This window comes from Mauremys reevesii, linkage group 1, assembly GCF_016161935.1.
Source record: "Mauremys reevesii isolate NIE-2019 linkage group 1, ASM1616193v1, whole genome shotgun sequence".
Classification (NCBI taxonomy): Eukaryota; Metazoa; Chordata; order Testudines; family Geoemydidae; genus Mauremys; species Mauremys reevesii.
The window spans coordinates 232,961,131-232,979,388 of NC_052623.1; the positions used below are offsets into that span (position 1 = coordinate 232,961,131).

At 40.2% G+C, this 18,258-nt stretch overlaps 1 protein-coding gene across 3 annotated transcripts in view; it reads left to right on the forward strand.

Annotated features, from left to right (window-relative positions):
* LRP6 (LDL receptor related protein 6) overlaps nucleotides 1-18,258 on the forward strand; it is a 197,169-nt gene that overhangs the window by 109,275 nt on the left and 69,636 nt on the right. For all 3 annotated transcript variants that reach the window (XM_039545877.1, XM_039545884.1, XM_039545895.1), the window contains 4 exons: nucleotides 18-214; nucleotides 999-1,130; nucleotides 13,101-13,497; nucleotides 14,724-14,895. In XM_039545877.1, the coding sequence (XP_039401811.1) occupies nucleotides 18-214; nucleotides 999-1,130; nucleotides 13,101-13,497; nucleotides 14,724-14,895 (898 nt within the window). The remainder of the gene's footprint in view (nucleotides 1-17; nucleotides 215-998; nucleotides 1,131-13,100; nucleotides 13,498-14,723; nucleotides 14,896-18,258) is intronic.

Consider the following 18,258-nt stretch of genomic DNA (forward strand, 5'->3'; position numbering starts at 1 on the left):
TCCTTGTACCCTATTAGGCAAGCAGTGGTTAAAGGATCCCTTCCACATCCTTTTGCTTTGACTTTGTTTGGGGACACATTGTACTGGACTGACTGGAACACTCATTCTGTCTTGGCCTGCAACAAGTACTCTGGGGAGGACCTGCGTGAAATACATTCCAACATTTTCTCTCCCATGGATATCCATGTTTTCAGCCAACGGAGGCAGCCAAATGGTAAGGAGTCTTGCTTTCTTTTCTAGCTGCAGGTTGGAACTGATCTGTAAAAGTCTGATTTGCCTTTCTGTTTGGGGACAGGAGGAAATTGCGAGGGAGCCAGATAGCTTAATTTGCTTTGATGCAACAGTTTCCAAAGAAGGGGATTTGGGAATAGACCCAAAGGGACACTGAATATTCTTTACGTTCTTTAACATTAATAAAACATCTCACCCCTCCTCCTCCTCCACTTGCCTGCCGTAGTGATGCTGTGCAGCATTCCTTTTTATTTATTTATTTATTAAGGGGGCCATGTGCTGGAGAATTAAACAATAGGGGACTTGTATTTTTTCTCTCTCTTGAGTATTACCTGAGAAGTCCATGTTCCTGAATGGAAACTATTGTTGATGCGGCTAATGGTGTTAAACAGGACTAGCTCTGTAGTTTTAACCTTTTAGTGAATTTATCTTGCTTGCATTTTGTATTTTTGTACATGCTGCTGCTTGTTTTGGTGCTGAGCAGTTTGTGAAACTGATAAGAGCACAGATGAAACAAAGAATCCTATGTAGAGCCAAATGCCACATTTTCAAGAAAGGAAATATGCAATGTCTTTGCAGTTGGGTACAATAATTACCCACTCTTAATGCATTGAATTAACTTTTACTTGTTCTGTGTTTATTATTTCCTCCTTTATCCACTTTCCTATCACGGACTCTTACAACTCAAAAAGGCTTATGCCTCCTGACACATGAGATGAGGTCATTTATTATCAAAAACATTAATCTGTGTGATTTATATTCAACAGCTACAAACCCATGTGGAAGTAATAATGGTGGCTGCTCCCACTTGTGTTTGATGTCTCCTATCAAGCCTTCTTATCAGTGTGCTTGTCCCACTGGTGTGAAACTCCTTGAGAATGGAAAGACCTGCAAAGATGGTAGGCTTTATTTTTGAAAGATTATTTTGGAATAAACTTTACGTAGTTTCTGCAAGAAAGGTGTTTGTCCATTTCATTTGATAATGTATATGAAGGGGCTCATGGATTGGAAATATTATTATGGGAAAATAGTATGATGGAATAACTTATGCTTTTCCAGTACAGATGTAAATTATAGGGAATGTTCCCTGAAGACTTGCATATGTCTGGAAAATTTCTAATTGTGTTCTATTAACAGGCTCGTCTCTCTATTTTTTTTTTTTTTAAAAGAGAAGGCATGGTCTCATGGCTAAAGAATAGGTACCGGAGACAAAATATTTGGGGTGTACTCCCACCACTGCCACTGATTGACTGTGTGGCATTGAACTAGCATTTTGAGCCTTAGTTTTCTCATCTCTAAAAAGGGAGGTAACCGCTACCTCATATATTGCTTCTTAAGGCAGGTCTACACCTAAAATGCTGCATAGGCGCAGCTGCACCACTGTAGCGCTTAAGTGCAGATGCTCCTATGCTGATGGGAGAGCTTCTCCCATTGGTGTAGTTAATCCACCTCCCTGAGAGGTGGCAGCTATATTGACGGAGAAGCTCTCCCACTAACATAGCCCTGTGTACATTGGGTGTTGGGTTGGAATAACTCTGTCGCTCAGGGGTGTGGGCTTTTCACACCCCTGAGCAACATAGTTATACCGATATAAGTCTGTAGTGTAGACCTGGCCTCAATGAATTAATGTCTGTAAAGCACTTCTGTTATTGTACATTAAATATTTTCATCCCTTCTTGATTAGTGAGATCCAACAAATTAAAGTATCTCTTTAATGCTGCTACTTATCCTACCCATGCATACCTAACATCATAGGTTGAAACTTTCACACTCACGTGCTGAAAGTTAGGCACTTGAATCTATATTTAGGCACTAAAATAAAAGTGACATTATTTCCAGAGGTGTTGAGCACCCAGAGGTCTAGCTGACTTGTTTGGGGAAATGACTGATCAACATCCCTCCCTGAAAATTAAGCGATGTTTACTGAAGTACCTAAATATAGATTCAGGTGCCTAACTTTAGGCACTCATGTTTGAAAATCTAAATAATTTTTAACATTGGATCAGATTGCTATAATGATCCTGATGTCAAACACCTGAAGAATAAGTATCAGGATCAAATTAACTCTTGTAAAACAAAGAGCTTTTTTTCATGCAGACTCTCTCCCCACTGAAAAGGTAGCAAGAGGGAGGGAAAAACCCATAAAATGATACAGCAGAATTAATTTTAAATAGAATAATTTGAAAAAAAAATGTTTTTTATTAACGTACTTTATATGAATACCCTTTTATATTTAATTGGACATTTTCTAGGACTTGTCAGCTGCTCCTTCAGTGTTTCCTCTTATCTCATCCTATTTCACTCCTTCTCCTGATTGTTTAACATGGCTAGATGTGTCTGTGAGAACCTTATTAAATTAAATTGCCTCTTGTACATAGAAGAGCAAAAAAGCATAAAGATTCCAAAGCAGCCTTGCAAAATTGTCATGAGGAATTGCCAGCCCATGCAAAAAATGTACTTTCCCACCCTTACCATGATGAACAAGCTAATGATGTTTTTATTGCCTGTCAGAATAAATTATCTGAGGCAAGTGGATGAAGAGAATTAATTTTCATAAATAAAAATCTCATATAATGATTTAAACTCAGATATTGGAATCTGGTATTCACAGCCATAAATTTATCAGCTTATTTCTTTGCCTTGTTCATAATGAGTCAATTTTTACTCCATTCTCTCCATAAGAACATGAGACACTGAACCATTAGCGTGCTCCTATTCAGACATACAGCATAGCTCTTCCTATCAGTGGTTTTATTTACTAAGAATCACTTTAAAGCATTGTGCTAGTGATATGTAGAATATGTGTAGCAGAGACACCTGGATGATCATATCGGTATCAAGTTGTGTGACCCTCCTTTTCTCTGCCTGTGGCACACTATAATTTAGTCTCCTGAGAGCTATAATACTTTGGTCTAATTATGGTTGTTTGGTATGGAGGTGGCTGGATGGTGTTTTGTGGCCTCTGCTATACAGGAGAGCAGATAAGATGATCTGGTGGTCACTCTGGTCTTAAACTCTGACTCTGCCTGTTTATGCTCTCTGAATCATCCAAAATAACGGGCCCACCTTTTAAGAGATGGAATGGAAATTAAAAATGGAAAATCCATTTCCTTGGTCAATACGTGCTGTGTACCCTTCTGCTAAACAGGATTAGAGTAGTCAGTGCAAAACAAAGTAAAAATGTATACACCTCAAGCCTTGTGTCACATTTTAGGATGTCCCATTGTGCTGAGCCCCAGTATGCATCATACTGGTAAATCACAGCTGCTAAGAGACTTTTGCTAGGGGAGGATAGGATCAAAAGGAACCAGGCAAGGCCTGTGTGTTGGGTATGGTCCAGCTTTAAAAGTTGTTATGCTTTGCCCTGAGGTTATATGATAATAAAAAGGTATCTTTGACAGTCGTGCTCTTTCTTTGAGGTGGGGAAGGTGACAGACTTGGGGCTGCTGTGGGTGAGGGAGATAGGACTTTTCTGAGCCCTACAGAGCCAGCTCCAAGTGGCCTCTGATTGCTTTTGGTAGTTGTGAAATGTCAAAATTGTGAATTTTTGGGGGTATCACAGTTAAAAAGAGCAGGCCAGCAGGATTCCCAAGGATCTAAAAGAAGTAAATCTGTTCTTGTTTATGTGTAGACTTCCTCTTTGTGGAATTGTGTCCAGTTCTGGGCACCACATTTCAAGAAAGATGTGGAGAAATTGGAGAGGGTCCAGAGAAGAGCAACAAGAATGATTAAAGGTCTTGAGAACATGACCTATGAAGGAAGGCTGAAAGAATTGGGTTTGTTTAGTTTGGAAAAGAGAAGACGGAGAGGGGACATGATAGCAGTTTTCAGGTATCTAAAAGGGTGTCATAAGGAGGAAGGAGAAAACTTGTTCACATTAGCAATGAAGGATAGATCAAGAAGCAATGGGCTTAAACTGCGGCAAGGGAGGTTTAGGTTGGACATTAGAAAAAAGTTCCTAACTGTCAGGATGGTTAAACACTAGAATAAATTGCCTAGGGAGGTTGTGGAATCTCCATCTCTGGAGATATTTAAGAGTAGGTTAGATAAATGTCTATCCGGGATGGTCTAGACAGTATTTGGTCCTGCCATGAGGACAGGGAACTGGACTCGATGACCTCTCGAGGTCCCTTCCAGTCCTAGAATCTATTAATCTTTTAGGCTGCTTACTGATATTAGTGAAATAAATTGATTTTCCATTTTTACTCTGCAGTTGGCCTGTTAAATGTGTCTGTCATGGAAAGAGTGAAACTGAACACAGTGAATTAAAAAAAAAATCAATTTTTCCCTGTGAGCCAGATCCATTCAGTAAATTTCAGTTGTGCTGAAAGAACCAAAAAAAGCTGAATAATTAAAGTTTCAGCCGAGGTTTTGAAATGTAACATTTTTGACTTTGCTGGGAAAAAAGATTTTTTGGAGAGAGACAATGCTTCTTTCTTCCAAGGCAATTTTATCTTCTAGTGGTGATCTGAGCAAGAATCATGATAGTTCCGAAACTAAATAATAAATTGTTTCATACTGAAAGGAATACCTCTGAGAAGCAGAGATCCTTATTTTTCTGGTATGTTAAATTAGCGCACTGGCCAGAACGGAAAAGATTTGGAGGGTGAGTATTGTGTGCATGTTTGCAATGGTTTGGCATTGACAAATGATCCTTGCAGCCAAAGGTGAGGCTGGCTGACCCTCGAGCAGTTTCCATGACAACTAACATTTTTGAATAGTCCCAATTTATAGCAAAATGTTTTTTTCTAGTGTTGATTTTTTTTTTTTTTTTAAATCGCACCTTAGAGGAACTTCATTTTTTCTGGCTATTCAGAACAATACCTTTTCTTTATTTCCCCTTTCCTGTTTTGGGTAGATTCCATAAACTTGTCTCCAGAGTATTTTAGGAAGGGTTGATGTGTGAGCTGAGATAAAGTTAGTTATTCTCCTCATGACTAATAATACTGACTGGTCAGTCACTTTTAATTTCCACTCCCTTTCCAAAAGAAAACAGTTATCTAATTGGGACTTTGGCTTACTTCCAATGCTAACGTTCCTCCAACATCTGGGTGGAAGTTCAAAAATCCCCATTACTCAAAGAAAGAGAGGGAGAATGACCAGTTTGCCATCCAGCAGTTCCTCAATTGATATGTGTAAGGCCTACTGAGCTATTTTGAGCATGCAACTGCTATAGCCAGTATACCGGGGTAGGCAACCTATGGCATGTGTGTCGAAGGTGGCATGTGAGCTGATTTTCAATGGCACACACTGCCTTGGTCTTGGCCACCGGTCCTGGGGGCTCTGCATTTTAATTTAATTTTAAATGAAGCTTCTTAAACATTTTAAAAACCTTATTTACTTTACATACAACAATAGTTTAGTTATATATTATAGACTTATAGAAAGAGACCTTCTAAAAACGTTAAAATGTATGACTGGCACGTGAAACCTTAAATCGGAGTGAATAAATGAAGACTCAGCGCACCACGTCTGAAAGGTTGCCGACCCCTGCAGTATACGTTACCTACACTGTCATTGTACTACTGATACTTTAGCTTGCTGTTCTGTAAAGCACTTTGGGGTGTCTTTCAGTATGACATGCACCATAGGAACCTAATTCTGTTGACACTCTAGCTATATATATGCTGTTTATATGAGCTGTTTGACATTTCATTTTTTTTAATGGTAAAATTTGGGTTTGTTTTAGTGGCCTACTGCATTCTTGTTGATCTTGGGAAGATGTCCTTGTTCATTCGCTTGCACTCGGTGTCCTTATGTGCACTAGACTTTCGTATAATTTCCCACTTTTTCTTCCACCAGTATGGTTTAACGGTTGGCCCTTGGAAAGGAACACTGCAGTAGTTGCTGTCACTTAGGGTATGTCTTCACTACCCGCCGGATCGGTGGGTAGCAATCGATTTCTCGGAGTTCGATATATCGCGTATCATCTAGACGCAATATATCGAACCCCGAACACGCTCCCGTCGACTCCGGAACTCCACCGGAGCGAGTGGCGGTAGCGGAGTCGACGGGGGAGCCGCTGACGTCGATCCCGCGCCGTGAGGACAGGTAAGTAATTTGAGCTAAGGTAATTCGACTTCAGCTACGCTATTCACGTAGCTGAAGTTGCGTACCTTAGATCGACCCCGCCCCCCTAGTGTAGACCAGGCCTTAGTGAGGTGATGCCACATTTTTCTAATGTAACATTGTTTTAAAAAAAAAAAAAAAGTGTGAACCTTGCTTTGGTCTTCCTGTTCGTTGTCAAGAAGAGACATTCTTTATCCCATCCATATCTAGCAACACTTATACTGGGTTGGTTTCTTTCTGTCTTGGCTTGAGGACAGCTACTAGAACTCTGTATTTCCTGTTGCAGTTTAAGACTACCACTTGGGGAAAAAACTCCTAAATTCTCTGCCTCCACAGCCTGTAAACCCTGAATCCAGATGTCCTTAAACATATCAAGAATCTTAACTTTAAAATTGTTCCTTTTCCCACCTCCCTTTAAACGAGAGAGAAAATTGGCCATTAATTTCTGGACACTTGTCCTTTTCCTCTGCAAATTCAAGGCTCTTGTCATCTAGAAGAGAAATCTTGCTGGGGTTCTCGCTCTTCTCTCCTTCTGTAGTAGCAGGGGCAGACTGACAGCAACTGGTACAACAATGGGTGGGATAAAAATCAAGGGAAAGATTTTTTTGGAGCAGGAAGTTTAATCAAATACGTAATAATTGTATTGAGAATGTATTCATTACTTATGCTTGATAAGCCACAGTGAGACAATTAGACTTGTGCTAGGCCTGGGTCTTGTTATTTATATAGTCCTGGACCAATACCAAGAAAATACTGTTAGCCTGAGGGACTAACAATGGTTTTAAAGTAAAATAATGTACAGATCACCAGGGCAAGAAGCAGATGCTTTGTTTATACCATTGTAAAGCTGGAATTCATTGTAAAGCTTGGCAGGTCATGACACACTTGACTTTAAAGTTATGTCATTGCAAGTATCAGCTTGCTTCTTCCCATTCTTTCCCAGATCTCTCTGCCACCCCATGTGTTTAAATTAGACTTGATTATTAGTAGCGACTTTCTAGAGAAATATTAGGCGTAGTAGAGCTAACAATGCACTTCAAGCTTGCAAAGCCAGCTTTAAAACTGCTTAATAAAAATAGGCTAAAGTTTTCAAACATAGGTGCCCTAGAGTAATCATATTTAGACACCTAAATAAGTGGCTTGACTTTTCAAAAAGTACTGAGCACCCAGTGACCTAATGAGTACTTAACTTTTATTTATATATATATTTTTTTGCATCATAGAATATCAGGATTGGAAGGGACCTCAGGAGGTCATTTAGTCCAACCCCCTGCTCAGAGCAGGACTAATCCCAAGACAGATTTTTGTCCCAGATCCCCAAATGGCCCCCTCAAGGATTGAACTCTCAACCCTGGGTTTAGCAGGCCAATGCTCAAACCACTAAGCTAGCCCTCCTCCTCCCAGTGTTTGTCTTGGTAAACAACTTTAATCACGTATAAACTATTGGGTGCTAAAATTCTCATAAATTGTGTGGGAGATCAGCAAGATGGTAATCAGAGGACCTGATTTTAAAAACCTGCCCGTTTGTTTAATTTATAGCACTACTTCAGTATTTTTGGTGAACTGTTAAATGCTAACTCTAAATATAGCTCCGTAACACTTGAATTAAAAAACTACATTACATTTGGTAGCTCCTGTGTTTTCCCCTCTCCCACTGAAGTCTGAGAGGCATTTGAATCCATTGGTGGTGGTGGGGTTATGAACCATTTTGGATATTCATAAGGAGTTAGTGTCCCAATAAATGATGACTTGAAACCCTGTACACTGGCATGCACAAACCCAGTGCATTCCTGCATTTTTTCCTCTTAAGTATGCATACACGGTATGATTTTTCCTGTATTGTTCACCAGTGGAGGCAGAAGCTTCTTGTTTTTGTTTTTAATCTTGTACCAAAGCGAAACAAAAACACACAAATTTTAAGTTAAACTTCATTACTGTGGAGGTCAAAGGACAAAAGTTACAAGGCACCACTATCCTGAGTAGTTACCTTGGAAAATTGATAGTGTATGTACTGAGTCTTGAAGCTGAACTTCAGGGTGTGTGTGTGTGTGTGTGTGTGTGTTTAAATGACCTCTGGAATTGGCATCAACAAAATACTGAGATTTAAAAACCTCATGTCTTAAGCAATCTACATGTTGTGCATATTCCTTTTGAACAGTCATCACAATCCAATGTTATGAGGCTTTTCAACTGATGTTTTGTACAAGTTTGTCTAGGTTTTAGTTTTGAGTCCTCCCTTGTTTGTTCCTTGATGATGATCAAGGTGGTGATGTGTGGCCCGTGGTCATTCTATAGATATTCCAACGTCGAGATTTACTACTTTTGGTATTAATCAGGACAAGGAGAGCCTGCTGAGGTCATCTGAAGTGATATCGCTTCAATCTAAACTTCTGATGAGGTGCTTCTCTGCTAATCAATTCCCATTTTCCTAACAGAATGGCTTTCAAAGGCGATATAACTAGCTAGATAAGTTGTCTACTTACAGAGGTGTGGATAATCACTTTAAAGTACATTTTAAACTTTTTATTGCTTGATTGGCCATGTTTTTGCAGGGTTAGTTTTGTCAGATGAATGGAACGTTTGCTATGCTCCTAGATAAAGACCATGAATTTCTTAGGCTTTGGCTACACTTGCATTTCAAAGCGCTGCCGGCAGCAGCGCTTTTGAGCTGTGTAGTCAAAGCGCCAGCGCTGGGAAAACTCTCCCAGCGCTGTCCGCATCTCCAGCTCCTGTGGGGAATAACGGACAGCGCTGGGGCGCGGCTCAGCGCTGGGGCTTTGACTACACTGGCGCTTTGTAGCGCCGCAATTTGCAGCGCTGCAGAGGGTGTGTTTTCACACCCTGCTGCAGCGCTGCAAATTTGTAAGTGTAGCCAAGCCCTTTGTTCAACGATCTGGTGTGCAACACAGTTTAACTGAAAGCCAGTAATTTCCTGATATTGAATGAGGTCGTAAAGACACGAGTCCTAGAGACACGGGTATGTCTACACTTAAAATGCCATGGCAGCACATCTGCAACATTCAGTGTAGACAATACTTCCATTGATTGGGGCGTTCTTCTGTCGGCGTTGGTAATTCTCCTCCCCAAAAGGCAGTAGTTTGGCCAACAGACACATTCTTCCATAGACATTGCACTGTCTACACCAGGGGTTAGGTCGGTATGTTTACATCACTCAGGGGTGTGGATTTTTCATGCTCCTGAGAGATGCAGCTATACCGTTGTATGTTATCCAGTGGAGACCAGCCTGCAGTCTGTTTTGTTTAGTCAAATTCTTTTGTTTTCTTTTGTCAATGCTCTGTTGAAATGGAGCTTATTTAGGAACAATCAGGTGGTCAGTTTGTCAATTTTAATGGTGAATTTCAGCACAGACAGTACTTTACTTAGCTGAAGTCTTTCTGGCAAACTGGCAATAGTTCTTCAAAATGATCATAACTTTCAGCCATGTGCAAGAAAGTTTTTTAAAGTTACATATTAAAATTACTGTCTGAAATACTTCATATGACCTCTTTTGATCATCTACAAACCTAATGGTAATGCATTCCTTCCACTTTAACTGCAATAGATGATGATGATGATGAAGAAGATAGATTAATCAGTGATTCCAAAATCATATTATTTCTACAATTTAGGTCAAATGGAAGCTTGGATAAAAGGTGATGTAGATTCTGATGAGGATGTATTGGAGAATCTATTGTTAACTGACTATGAATAGTTGAGGTAGTTGGTGGCAAACTGATTACTTGTCAATCTGTTACTGTATATGTGATAATTCAATGTGAGTATGTTTTGATCTTGACATTGAATCAAGATTTTATTTATTTATTCATTTATTTATATTTGTGGATATGGTATATTAATAGACTTCTGTGACACGGTTGCTTACTTTTTTTGAACTTTTGTAACCATGGGACTCATAGTGCCTGTCTACACACCAATTAAACACTTGTAGCTGGCCTATGTTAGCTGACTTGGGCTCAGGCTTTCGAGCTGTTTAATTGCAGTGTAGACGTTTGGGTTCAGGCTGGAGCCTGGGTTCCTGATCCTGTGACGGGGGAGGGTCCGTGAGACCGGACATCTACATTATAGCCTCACAACTCGGGTTTGAGTCAGCTGACACGGGCCAGCTGCAAGTGTTTAATTGCTCTGTAGCATACCCTTGTATCCCTGGTCTGTTTTTCTTTTGTTTAAGTTGCATGTTAAAGTTTAAATAATGCGTAAAAATATAGTTGCAGGATGGGGAAAACCTGCATTGGATAATGCATAAAAGAAGAGTTTTTTCACTAGCTAAATAGCTGAAAAATGTATACATATATTTCTAAATGAGAACGCGATGGTTTAAGATGGAGAATAACACAGGTCTTTTTAGTTCATTCTTAAGAAAGAACACTTGTATTAATGTTCTAAACTTTGCTTGTTCAAAATCACCATCTTCTTTAGCAGTGTTTCTCAACTATTTTGTGCTGGTGACCCTCTTTGGACTTAAAGAGGAAAAAAAAGTGTGACCTCCCACTAAAAAAACTTGCAGCCCCCTACCTTAAGCTAAGGGCTTTGGGCTTCAGACGCTGCTCTGGGCTGAAACGTATACATTCGCTTTCTGGGGCTCCAAGCAATTCCTCTGCTTTCTACCCCCTAAAGCCAGCCCTGATTGTGATCCTCTTAAACCCATCCAGTGACTCCTTACCAAATAGGTAAACCAACTTAACTGAAATTGGGTGAGGTGATTTATCTTAAATAAAAATAAAATTTATTGGCATAGGATAAAAAAATCTTTAAAACCCTGCAAAATAAATTATAATTGAAAATAAAAATCTGTTCAGATACAATGACAAATTTACCACTAGGTGGTCACACAGCTTGTGCTGTGCTCTATGGAAATACACCTCTACCCCGATATAATGCAGTCCTCGGGAGCCAAAAAATCTCACCGTGTTATAGGTGAGGCCGTGTTATATCAGGGTAGGAAGAGGAACCGCTCTCCGCCTTAGCTCACCTCTGATCTACCTCCTCCTCCTCCCTGAGCACGCTGCCGCCGCTCTGCTTCTCCCTCCCTCCCTCCCTTCCAGGCTTGCCGCGCCAATCAACTCATGGGAGGAGGCGGAGATGAGCAGGGAGCAGTTCCTCTGCACCCCCCATTACTTGCTGCGGCCCTCCCTGGGGCCCCCCCACCCCAGCTCACCTCCGTTCCGCCGCCTGCCACGAGTGCACCGCAGCTCCGCTTCTCACCTGGCCCTCCCAGGCTTTCCACACCAATCAGCTGTCTGGCGCGGCAAGCCTGGGAGGGAGGGGAAGCGGAGCTGAGCAGCCTGCTCATGGAGGGAGGAGGAGGAGAAGGAGGTGGAGTGGAGGTGAGCTGGGGCAGGGAGCGGTTCTTCTGCGCTCGTGGGAGGAGGCGGAGCAGAGGTGGGGTGGGGAGGGACGCAGCAAGTAACGGGCAGGCACAGAGGAACCACTTGAGGTAACACGAATTTGGATATAATGCGGTAAAGCAGCCCCGTCCCCCGGAGTGCTGCTTTACCGCGTTATATCCGAATTCGCGTTATATCGGACCGCATTATATAAGGGTAGAGGTATATCATCTACAGCATAAATGAACAGATGTTTTTTTCCCCTCTATAAATCTAAAGACTGTAAAGGCATTAGTACATTTTATTTCAGCATGACTTTGTAAGCCTATGTAGTAGTGGTCTTCACATGTTGCTATAGACTTCTTTCATTAGATGTGTTAATGAAGAGTTCATCCAGCTTAATATGAGTGAATCCCACCAATATAGTGCATTTCCCCCTGTTAAGCAAGCAGGGTTGATTGACACAGGAATTTTTCACAGGAAGGTCACTCTCATTGTTTTATATTAACTTCTTGTTTCGTAGGTATTTCACTGTTTAAACGCACATTTTTTTAATGAGAGGTTTTTCCCTATTTCCACCAGATATTTTATCTAGGAGAGGGTAGCCAACTGTTGGTTCCAATATAGTCACAACAGATTTGTTGATTTGCTTTCACAGCTTTCTTTTAATCCGTATGTTAAACACACACGCGCGCGCACACACACGCACACAGAGTCTTGGAAGGATTTAATTTTTATTGGTAAATATTTATTTCACCATACACACATACTTTTTCATCGGGGAATTTCCATTTATAATTAAAATTTACAGATTGAATAAGAAAAATATTGCTTGAGAGTTTATTAATTTGATTTAAGGATATTTTACCTTGTATATTTTGACATGTGATATTGACAATTTGTATTGTAACAGTTATAAAGCTTTTATGTTTTGAATCTCAGCATCTGCTGTCATTAAAATAATTGTGATCCTCCCTTAATTTTCCACAGCTTTGAAAATATAGATTAACAATCTTTAAAAAAATCTTAAAAGTAAACAGGTGTTAGCCATTGAAATTATATATACAAAAATCTAATTCTGCCAAGTCTATATATCTATAGCATACTGTAATATATTAAACTTCGCAAAATGTACATACTATGTACAATTCAAGTTGGACCAAAAGAGCAGTATTCATCAAAATTTTCTTAATGTCATGCAGATTTTAATGGTCCATTTCTACAGAAAGGAACTTCAGATGTCCTGGGAATCATTCAGCATTGGATCCAAAATTCACACTGAAGAACTTTGAGCCAGATTCTCAAGTGGTGCAAATCAATCTGCATAGTACCACTGAAGTCAGTGGGGCCACATTAATTTGTACCAGCTGAGACTCTTGCTCAGAATCTACATATTTATCATGTGCAATTTTTGAGTTAAGGGTATTTTTTTTTGTTTGGTTTTGATATATTCAGGTGCCACCGAGTTACTGCTCCTAGCCCGCAGGACGGACTTGAGGCGCATTTCCTTGGATACCCCAGATTTTACAGACATTGTCTTGCAGCTGGAGGACATCCGCCATGCCATTGCTATTGACTATGATCCCGTGGAAGGATACATCTATTGGACTGATGATGAGGTGAGGGCCATTCGCCGCTCTTTCATAGATGGCTCAGCTAGTCAGTTCGTTGTCACAGCACAGATTGCGCATCCTGATGGCATTGCTGTGGACTGGGTTGCCCGAAACCTTTATTGGACAGACACCGGTACTGACCGCATAGAGGTGACAAGACTTAACGGGACTATGAGAAAGATCTTGATATCAGAAGACTTGGAAGAACCGAGAGCAATCGTATTGGATCCCATGGTTGGGTAAGGAACTATTTATAAATGTTTTAGAAAGTTGTAAAAAGAACAGGAGTACTTGTGGCACCTTAGAGACTAACAAATTTATTTGAGCATAAATAAATGTGTTAGTCTCCAAGGTGCCACAAGTACTCCTGTTCTTTTTGCACATACAGACTAACACGGCTGCTACTCTGAAACCTGTCATTAGAAAGTTGTATCATTCAGAAATGTAATGGCAGAGATTCATTGTAGCACGCTGATGCCAAATACACTATGGTCTCTTTAAAAGGCAAACAAAAAATACAAACCCTAGTGATCTTTCTAGTGGCGTTCAGGCCTGTCTGTATTGAAGAGTATAAATAATACCAATTTTTTTTATCATGCTGTTAACTCAAACTTTCACTCATCTGACTTTTAACTGTAACATTATTTGGGCTATGCAGATGTACATACACTGATTTGAAAAATTAAGAACAAGTGATTTTTAATACCAGTTGATTTGCGGGAGGTCTTACGTTTCCAAAGCTAAAATTTATTATTTTTTTTTCAACCTCTTCCTCCTATTCTTTTCCTGTTTCTCATTTTGCAATTTCTCAAAATTACTAAATAAATTACATCAGAACTGTTTAGTGTCAGTTCTGGTTTAACACTGTGTTTGTACATCTCAAGCTGAAAAAGATTTTTAAAAAAGTCAACCCTGTCCCCAAATGTAAAACACAAACAAAAATTTAGTAAAATAGGAACTGATGTCTATACGTACATGTGCGCAGGTAGTGGAACATGAATATTACATATACTCTTTTCGCTTGAAATTAAAAAATCTGGATTATCTGAAAGTTACCAAATGGGGATGAATAAACTACTTCTGCTTATTGACTCGTCCTCTTTATTTCGTTCTGGTCTTTGCCCGTGTTTCCAGATTTGAGTAACTAAGTAGAATTGGCTATTAATTCAAGCTCAAAAAAAATGGCTATACAATTATGAAAAATGCAGTGGATTGTTATGGAAATTCTCTTAAACTGACCAGTGCATTTACACATATCAGCACCATTGAGGACATATTGCACAAGTTCAATTTTACCACCTCAGTGATAGAAATCATGTCCATTTGTCCTAGAAATGCACTGGTCTTTATTGTATGTCTTCTGATCACACAGTTTTAGTTTGGGGGTATGAGAGATGAGCTGCATGAATGTTGAAAGCATTGGTTTTAAAGTATTTGTAAACTTCTCTTCTGTTCTCCATTGCAGATACATGTATTGGACTGACTGGGGAGAAATTCCAAAGATTGAAAGGGCTGCATTAGATGGGTCAGACAGAGTTGTGCTGGTGAATACTTCACTTGGCTGGCCAAATGGGCTGGCCCTGGATTATGCAGAAAGCAAAATATATTGGGGAGATGCGAAAACAGACAAAATTGAGGTTTGTTAATTGCATTTTTAATTAATTCTACACAGTTAAAACAATAGAGCCACTTCCATTTTTCTAGATATAGACACTGATATATTTGCCTTGAAGGTCTTCAGGAGGCAGCGTGGGTGTGGAGGATTTACTCTGAATAAGGAACTCCTTAATTCTTATCCAAGTGACTTCCTATGTGACCTTGGACAAGTCACTTCACTACTCTTCTTCAGTTTCTCTATTTATAAATGGGGAATAATAACCAGGTAATAGATTTGGGGAGCAGGGATGAGTTGCTATTGGGAGGATTTGTTTAAAAAGGACACCTTTTAAAAAAGGGAGCTAGATAGATTCATGGAGGATAGGTCCATCAATGGCTATTAGCCAGGATGGGCAGGAATGGTGTCCCTAGCTTCTGTTTGCCAGAAGCTGGGATTGGGTGACAGGGCATGGGTCACATGATGATCACCTGCTTGTTCATTCCCTTTGGGGCACCTGCCATTGGTCACTGTCAGATACAGGATACTGGGCTTGATGAACCTTTGGTCTGGACCCAGTATGGCTGTTCTTATGTTCCTATATGTTTAAAAAAACAGATTTCCTTACTTACGTTGGTAATAACACATTAGGAAAAATTATGTAAACATATGTTCATTTTACTGTTTGTGCTTTTTTCAATTCAGACCGTTTTAAAATGGTCATTTTCACATATTTCTAGTCAATTTCATTTCCAAGTTCTTATATGCTTAGCACAATGTTGTTAGGGTTTCAGATATTGCAGGGGGGATAGGTTTCTCTCCTTCTCCCTTTCATTTCTTTCCATTATAATGTTTATTTAAAAAAGAAATGGAGAAGGGCAAAATGAGCAAAGGGGGAGGACAAGAAACATTTCTATTTGCCGTAGGCCAATATTCATAAATTTCAATTTTGGGCTAAATTTGGTCTCTCATTGTGTCTAATGTACAAGTCTTTGAGACTGTAAACAACTGACTACCAAATATCATTATCACCAAAATGGTACATGTGCTAAGGAGATTACTAGATCTCTGCTGTTTAAAACAAAAAAAAGTTCACTTTTTGTGTAGCCTTAGTATAAGTTGATCCTTTAACCTTGGAGAGAAAAAAGGAGCTCAGAATTTAATTTAATTTAATTTGAGATGTTGCGTAGCCTGTTGTTTTCGGTATTTATTGATTTTTCTCCAAAAAAAAGTCCTGGATTTTGAAAGTCAGTATTTGGTTTTTACCCAATTTTAGCTTTTTCAGGACCCAGGAATTTTTTGTGGAGGAAGTGGATGGGGCCAGGCACAGAAAGGGAGTGGAAGGCTGCATCCCCTCTTGGCCCCTGCCCTTCAGTTCAGCCCTATCTGCTTCCTGGGATCACACTGAATGATCGGGGCGGAGTGGGGAGGGGGCTCTGTCCTGTAGTGGAAGTGGATGGCACTTTGTGCATGTGGTTTTGGCTGCTGGGACCCAGCTCCGTCCCCATCTGGCTCCCCTACTGTGTACCAGCCAGCAGTTAGACTCTGTGAGTACTGAGCTCCCTGCTGGACAAAGCCCTATCCTGACCCATACCCTTCAGCGTGGCCCCAGGAAATGGACGGAGCCATTCTGAGAGGCCGGTTTCCCTGGGGTCTTACCACAGGGGCTGGGCCTTGGGGGAAGAGGAGGAGCAGGAGGCAGGGCCTTGGGGAAAGAGAAGGGGCAGGGGTTGGGTACTTGGGAGGAAGAGGAGGAGCAGGACCACACAGAAGGCAGGGTACCTGTATGTGTCCTGCTTTTGCCTTTTGAAAAGGTGGTCACTCTATTGCCCTGCCTTGCCCACTGCCCTTCATTTTTGATTTTTAATTATTTTTCACCCATTTTAAAAATTTTAGAATAAATACTGATAAATTCCTGTGAAGTTCTTTAAAAAAAATAAAAACTGAAAATTAAGGGCCTTATGCATGGGCTAATCATAGAATTTGGAACTGGTTGGTAGTCAGGAAGACTCAGCCTGCTCATGGCTTGATAAGTGACCTTGTGTATGGACAAAGAGAGACATTTCAGTGTGTTTACGCGTTATTGTATACAAGTAGATTTTCCATGCAAAATCATTAAATAGTGCTTGCTTTTTTGTTTTTCAATGTGTGGCATTACTCAAATAATAATCTTATTGCATCACTAAAGAAGTCAGTGTCTCCTGCAAGCCAGATTTCTGGTTTGTTTGTGCCACATACGTGCTTTATTATTTATTTTTACGCACTGATTTTTTCTGGAGCCCCCAGACGATAATAAAACATCAGCAGGGGTTAATGGAGACTGGTAGGGGGTGCAGCAGGGAGCTTTTGTTCCCATTTTATCTGGCAGCCTGCAGCAGGCAGAAGCAGGCTGTGGCTCAAAAGCTTCCTCATTTATCTCGGTCAGGTTTCACTGCTGATAAACTTCTATTGAAATGGATGGCTGTTATTGTGCTTACCAGTGGGGAAGATTTCTCATTGACTTGCTACAGGTTTAAAGCATTTTCCTGCCGTGCTATGAGGTTAAAAATGTATGATCTGCTCTGTTGAATTGGTTTTATGTTTTCCTGCTCAAGTGAATATTTGTCTTCTGGACACGTATGCTACCTGTTTTAAGACATAGGCTGGATTTAAAATGGCCAGCAAAACCTGTATTGATATAGCGCATGCGTCTTTGTGTTTAGAGGAAGCACATTGATACAGCTGATTTCCTTGCAATTTTTCAGTGTGTTTTTGCTTCAGCTATCCTTTATCCATCCTCTTTCCTTTTCTCCATTCTTCTCAAATCCAGTGATGAAACAGACATACACCTACTAGGGTGGGCTTTGAGCAAGGACTGTGTGCTTCCCATACAGATCCAACCATTATCTAATGATTTTGAGTGCAGTTCTAACTTGGAGTGTTTCTGTATGCCCAGCTCCATTTATCATGCCTAGCATTTCCCTAACCCTGATGATTAATGGGAAACGTCTTTTATATCTTGCTTCTTTTCAGAATAAGAACACGCATGCTTTCAGAACACCACTTCAACAGGAACAGAAAATGGAAGCTATTAAGATTTTTTTGGGTACAAAGGTCTTGAACAGAGAAGACCTTATTGTGTATGACCAGGGAATTAAAAGCTTAGCATCTGGAGAATGCTCCATTCTGCATTCTAATCCTGAAATTGTAGGGCTGCATTTTCCTCTGATGACAACACCCTCTATTTCATCAGTACCCTAATAAGGAAATTTTGTTTTCCAAGCATTCAAAAAAAATTATTGAGAAATTCTGTGTCTCCTATGTCTGTATATTGTGAAATACTGATGTATAGACAAGCGTGATTGCTTTTGTTCAACCCCCACTTTTGGAGGTAGGAACAGTTGACTCCCTGCCAAGTTGAAATACA